Genomic DNA, 6,000 nt, shown 5'->3' on the forward strand with positions numbered 1-6,000 from the left:
GGAAATGATTTTAAGAACAAAAACTATCCTAGGATACTACTGGAAAAATTGACAATTGAGTCCATTCCTTAGCTGTATTGACTCGTCCTACAGAATCCCAATACCATGAATTCGACAAATTCATTCCAGACCAACCCACTAAATAAAATAATAGGACTCTCGATAGTATTATCTATGGGTTTCCTTTTAGTTGTATTAGCTGGTATATACGGTAATTGGTTTCCAATCATAATTGGGATTGTCTTTTCAATTGCACACTTGCCAGTGGCGATAACTAAGGCAATAACGAGCTCCAGTGATTATGATTTTAACTTTGATCCTAGCACCTCAACCACAAGTAGTTTCTTGAAAGAGTTAGGTCAATTTCTATCAGCATTTTTGATCGTCAGTGGCTTTGCGTTACCAGTTCTTTTGCATCATTCTCATATATTGACCAAAACTGCCATGATATTGACTATAGTAGGGGGCAGTCTCATCTATGGAACGGTTTACACTTTTAGTCTGTATTTTGACGAACCAGAAGAACAAGATGAAGTAGCTGATATAGGAGGTGGTGTCATTTAAATAAGATTCTACAGGTACAAGTAACAGCCATAAATGTTACCTCCCAAAATCTATATAGGTACTATCAATAGCTTCAGTGATTGTAGCTCTAATAAAATTTGCTATCTTGTGGTCCCTCTTTCTACTTAATGTTCCCTATGTGTAAAAATGAGCATGCTTGACGTATTTTTGGTTCAGCTGAATCTGAGCCAACAGGATATAGGGTTTATCTGAAAGTTCAATGACTATCTCAACTAAAGACCTAGAAATTGCCGAACGGGAAATTGCTGAAGAGCAGCAATTAAAAGAAAGCCTTAATAACGAAGAGTTCAAAATCTGGAAGAAAACGGTTCCTTTACTTTATGATACCATACATACACAAGCTCTAGACTTTCCATCATTATCAGTTCAGTGGCTACCCGACTACACTGTATCGGACAATAAGAATGAAATAACTGTGAGGTTTTTGTTTGGCACGAATACGTCGGGCTACTCTCAAGATTATTTGAAATTAGGCTCATTAAAATTGCCCAGTACTCTAGCGTCGGATTTTCCAAAGTTCTCACCAAACACCCAAAGTATCCCTCTCCCTTTCCCTAACGATAAAGAAGAGGGTGGATTCCAGCTATTATCTACCTGGAGGCATGACGGTGAGATAAACAGCATAAGGCTTTCTCCTAATTATAACAATGTCATTACATTTGATAATCAAGGTATTGTTCACCTATTCGATCTACAATCTAAAGATTCCGTTGAATTTGCTTATCATAAATTAGAAGGTTACGCATTGGAATGGATCGATGACCACCAGTTTTTATCTGGTTCGAACGATTCTCAGATTGCACTTTGGGAAGTTTCAAAACCATCTACACCGATGCAACTATTCAAGTCACATAATGCAGTTGTTAGCGACTTATCCTATAACTCAGTGGCAAAGAATATTTTTGGGTCTGTCGCTGATGATCATACGACTCAATTTCATGATTTAAGGAGCCTCAGATCAGAAGATAATCCAGCCATCACTGTTCAAAATAAACATATCCAAAACGCTATTTCCTTCCACCCTGAAATAGATACATTGTTTTCTACTGCAGGGAAAGATAATGTCGTCTCACTTTTCGATTTGCGTAATCCAAAAGTTCCATTCCGTAAGCTCTTTGGGCATAATGACAGTGTCAGTGGACTCAAATGGAATATTACCGATCCCAGTCAATTAGTATCTTGGAGCTTAGATAAGAGGGTTATAATTTGGGATTTGAATAAACTCGACGAGGATTTTTCGTACCCTAACCCTATGGAAAATAACAAGAAATCAACTAAAGCAGATCCCTGTTTATATTTTATACATGGGGGCCATACCCAAAGAATTAATGATTTTGATGTGCATCCGAAGATACAGAATTTATTTGCTACTGTGGGTGATGACCAGTTGTTTGAGATATGGAAGCCCAAAACTATTATACCAGAAGAAGACGAGGATATGGAAGATGTTGAAGATGATCAAAACGATCAAATGAGCCCAGCCCCTAACAATGATATAGCAACTACTAATGATCACAAAGATTCAGGTGACAGTGAAAGGGATGCTAAGTGACGAATGGCTGATTTTCTTGAGACAGCCCTAGAGGAAATAAATAATGTTACTGCTATGTAGGTAAAATAATTTTGTGTAATATTTTAATTTTAAAAGGTTTTGATTTAAAAGAGTATACAACTAGGTTTTGTAAGTCAAGAATGTCGAATCTTTTAGTAGACTTCGAAACAAAGCAATCTTCCTTAGGTTCAGAAAACGAGGTTCACCCGAAGAAACGAAAGTCAAAATCACCCATCACTCAAACAAAGAAGCAAAAAGTGCCGAATGTTGATGTTGAAAGTACTTTAAACGCGAATGAAGATGAGTCGCTGGAAGATATAGCCAAACAATATAAGAAATTCATCAATGCACCTAAGTTCAACTTAAATAGTGAAGAAGTGTTTTGTGTCTGTAGAAAGCCTGACTACGGAGAGGATATGATGATATCATGCGATGGTTGTGACGAGTGGTTCCATTTCGCATGTATGAAGCTTGATCTGAAATACTCGAAGTTAATAAGCAAGTTCTACTGCAAATTTTGCAAATGGAATGGTCTTGGGTCTACTTTGTGGAAACGCAAATGCAGGTTAAAGGATTGTTTGGAACCTATAGGGCTGGACATGAGATCCAAGTACTGCTGTGAGGAGCATGGAATTTTATATATGAAGCAAGTTTTGACTGAAAGAAATAGGACGAAATATGATTTACAAAACAGTGAGATAAAAGGAATTTTGGATTACTCTAAGGGCGACTATAAAATGTTTACACATCTTGGAAGCGTGTTTCCTGAATTGCCAGAAGTGGTTGAGTATCTGAAGGACAACAGCAAATTAGAAAGGTTTCCTTCAAACATTAGAGATAGCTTGATATCAATTAACTCTAAAATTCAAAAATCAAGGTCAAGTATAGCAGAGTTTGAGTTGAAGCTCAGATATTTAAGTCGAATAAAGGAAAAGATCAAAATAATTAATGAAAGGATATTCGAAAGACTGCAATCAGAAGGACGTGACATGGTTACAAAGAGACCCTCTCAGGAGCCTAAATCCAAGTCAAAGACCTCTGACTTGTGTTGCTATGACAAGTCGCTCTTAGGTTTGGATGCCAAAGATTCTGAACTCACACGACTAGTTGAGTCTAATGACATTAACGATGACTTTAATGAGGACATCAGCGAGCTAGTGGAGTTTTATGTGACTAGCCACGAGGTGGAAAGTTCCTCCCAATTTTATAAAGATGGAATCTGCATTCATGATAGGAAGAAATGTATAAGGCATAAAGGATGGTGGAATTTAGTAAACGACGAACTTAATAAGACTTTAAATGATCTCTATGATGACCTTAGAAAATTTGAAAGCGAAAAGACGTCTATTTTGAGAAAATACTCAATAGATATCTACGAATCTACTGGATCATAATGTTATTAGATAACAATTTTATCGCATAATTTAGATAGCTAAGTCTTCTTTAAACCATTAATTGTTGCAATGATTTTCCTAGAGTGTCTATAAGCTCTGAATTCAAGTAAATAAATGCCTTGCCAAGTACCAAGGTTCAATCTTCCATTCGTTATGGGTATTGATAAACTAACACCCACAAGAGCGCTCTTAACATGGCTTGGCATATCGTCCGGTCCTTCTGCATCATGAATATAGTAGTCACCCTCAGGTACGAGGCGGTCGAAAGAGGAAGTCATATCCTCTCTCACGTCAGGATCACAATTTTCATTTAAAGTTAAAGCAGCACTTGTATGAGTTATAAATAAATGTAAAACACCAATTTCATAGTCCCTTATTTGTGGGACGTTGTTTAAAACATCGTTTGTAATTAGATATGATCCTTTAGACCTAGGACTCAATGAAAATTTAGCTTGTTCCCATGAAGACATGATTTGTAAAGCTTCTTAAAAGTTTATGGAAACGTTTTGTTGCTTTCATCTTATAAATAGTAAAAGTCAGCAATCATACTTGAAGTCAAAGTCATGTGATTTGTGATAGCAGAAGAATGATTTAATGAACGATACAGATACCGGATCGGCGAAATAGTTTTTGGATGCAGTTATAGAAGCAAATGTTGGCTTTTTAACATGGTCTCAGCTGAATACCAAGTATTATATTTTCTTTCTTAATTCAAAAATTATTTGTTTTATACGTATTTTTTAAAAATTTTGAATAATATTATATGTGACTACACGTTTGTTTATATATATTACATTGAGCTTGAGCTTCAGTCAACTTCATGATGAGATCATGTGGACTAATAAACGGAGCAAGTAATGCAGATGGTACAGAGGATAGTCTATACAAAGCATGTTATTCTCAGTCCCCATGTCTCAATGCACCTATCTCCTAATATATCCAAGAGCTTTTGCCAATTGAATATTTTATATTACCTTATCTATATGCTGAAGCTTTAGTTTCTCTTTTATATCTTGTTAGTTCAATCATAATGCTGTGCAAAGTACTATATGTCTAGTAATACCAACTGTTCAATACTCCTAAATTATACAACTTTTAGCAGCAAAGTTATTTGTGTATCACGTGATTGAAACAATTTTTGAGAGAAACTTTGGCGGCAATGTAAACAACATTTGCAAGATCGTGCTGATTATTATTCGCTTTGAAATATTGGAAGTAAAGGCATTTGGAACATGAAACAGGATGGTTGGAAAAAGAAGAGTGGACTCATTTGAATTGCACAAACTTCAGACTGATGCAAATATTAAGCGTATGAAGAAGGAGAAGAGATTAAAAGTGAACCATGGTAAAGCAGGGTTGATTCAAACAAGTAGGAATAACATGAACATATTTAAAAAGAACATTCTGCGAAGTGAGAACAGAAGATCCCAAATTTTAAAGGATAAGACAAATCAGATGAATTTTGGGACTATGGATACATTAAAGAGTTTACATGATCATACTAACAGGAGTAATCTCCAAAGTACAAATCTCAAGATCACAAACTACGGGAAAGAAAACGAACAGGATCGCTTTGAAAGTGATAAAGATGATTTTAAATCGATGAGGCATTTCAGAATATTTGATGTATTTGACCAGATAAGGAAGAATAAAAGTTACACAATTTATCAGACTACCTCTAATAACAAATACCAAAAGATTACCGAAGAAATAATTGACAAGTTGCCACTGAAATATGATTTAAACGGAGTCATTCTGCCAAGTGTTCTGCATTACGTAAGAAAGTTCATTGAATGGTTTAAGCTAAACAAATATGATTATATTATTTATAAAAAGGATCTACAAAACCTAACGGGCCCATCTATCCGTAACAAACCGAGGGAAATAAGGGATCTTAAAATAGATGATAATTCACAAAATCCAGGACATAGACCACCTTTTGAAAATCACATGCCAGGGCTCGCAAGAGCTCTTAACAGTACCAGATATAGAAGCCAGGATTCAACTATAGGAGATATTGAACCGTCGCATATGATCGAATATACAAGTAAAATCGGTAAATTTATAAATTTTGCGAAAGTAAGAGACCTTAGAACAGAGATATCCCATCTCGCATTCTTCATCAGAGCTGACATCAGATTTGATCTTGAAAAACATGATTTAATTATTTTGCAAAGGAAACCCATAAGATTTCGCTTTACCAATGGAAATGAAATATCTCTTTACATGACGTGGAAAATTTTCAGGGACGAAACGTTATGAACTTAAAAAGGAAAGAAAGAAAGAAAGAAAGAACGAAAGAAAGAAAAAACATAAACTTTAGTGGTGTAAGGATGTTATGAAAGATTTCCTGGTTAACTTCATATTTCAGCACCCTGCCATAAAAAGAAATCAAAAATTTAGAATTTTGAAACATTCAGATGATAGGAGAGCTACGAAAAAGATCAATCTCGTAACGAATCTTGGGAC

The 6,000-nt window shown here is 35.5% G+C and overlaps 5 protein-coding genes across 5 annotated transcripts; 4 read left to right on the top strand and 1 right to left on the bottom strand.

Annotated features, from left to right (window-relative positions):
- Window positions 1-105: 105 nt before the first annotated feature.
- Window positions 106-564, top strand: PRCAT00000612001 (uncharacterized protein; the record flags this gene model as incomplete). Its single annotated transcript, XM_062956298.1, has 1 exon — window positions 106-564. One exon carries the CDS (start codon window positions 106-108, stop codon window positions 562-564), a length of 459 nt encoding a protein of 152 aa, XP_062807452.1.
- A 220-nt stretch (window positions 565-784) lies between these two features.
- On the top strand, window positions 785-2,137 carry UME1 (Ume1p; the record flags this gene model as incomplete). The annotated part of the gene is made up of 1 exon (XM_062956309.1): window positions 785-2,137. One exon carries the CDS (start codon window positions 785-787, stop codon window positions 2,135-2,137), a length of 1,353 nt encoding a protein of 450 aa, XP_062807453.1.
- Window positions 2,138-2,277: 140 nt separating this feature from the next.
- Window positions 2,278-3,531, top strand: SPP1 (Spp1p; the record flags this gene model as incomplete). Its single annotated transcript, XM_062956320.1, has 1 exon — window positions 2,278-3,531. One exon carries the CDS (start codon window positions 2,278-2,280, stop codon window positions 3,529-3,531), a length of 1,254 nt encoding a protein of 417 aa, XP_062807454.1.
- Window positions 3,532-3,569: 38 nt separating this feature from the next.
- Window positions 3,570-4,001, bottom strand: PRCAT00000615001 (uncharacterized protein; the record flags this gene model as incomplete). Its single annotated transcript, XM_062956331.1, has 1 exon — window positions 3,570-4,001. One exon carries the CDS (start codon window positions 3,999-4,001, stop codon window positions 3,570-3,572), a length of 432 nt encoding a protein of 143 aa, XP_062807455.1.
- Window positions 4,002-4,773: 772 nt separating this feature from the next.
- On the top strand, window positions 4,774-5,793 carry PRCAT00000616001 (uncharacterized protein; the record flags this gene model as incomplete). Its single annotated transcript, XM_062956344.1, has 1 exon — window positions 4,774-5,793. One exon carries the CDS (start codon window positions 4,774-4,776, stop codon window positions 5,791-5,793), a length of 1,020 nt encoding a protein of 339 aa, XP_062807456.1.
- Window positions 5,794-6,000: the final 207 nt, after the last annotated feature.

The sequence above is a fragment of the Priceomyces carsonii genome, assembly GCF_900007245.1.
Source record: "Priceomyces carsonii strain CBS4050 genome assembly, scaffold: Debaryomyces_carsonii_scaffold_1, whole genome shotgun sequence".
Taxonomy (NCBI): domain Eukaryota; kingdom Fungi; phylum Ascomycota; class Pichiomycetes; order Serinales; family Debaryomycetaceae; genus Priceomyces; species Priceomyces carsonii.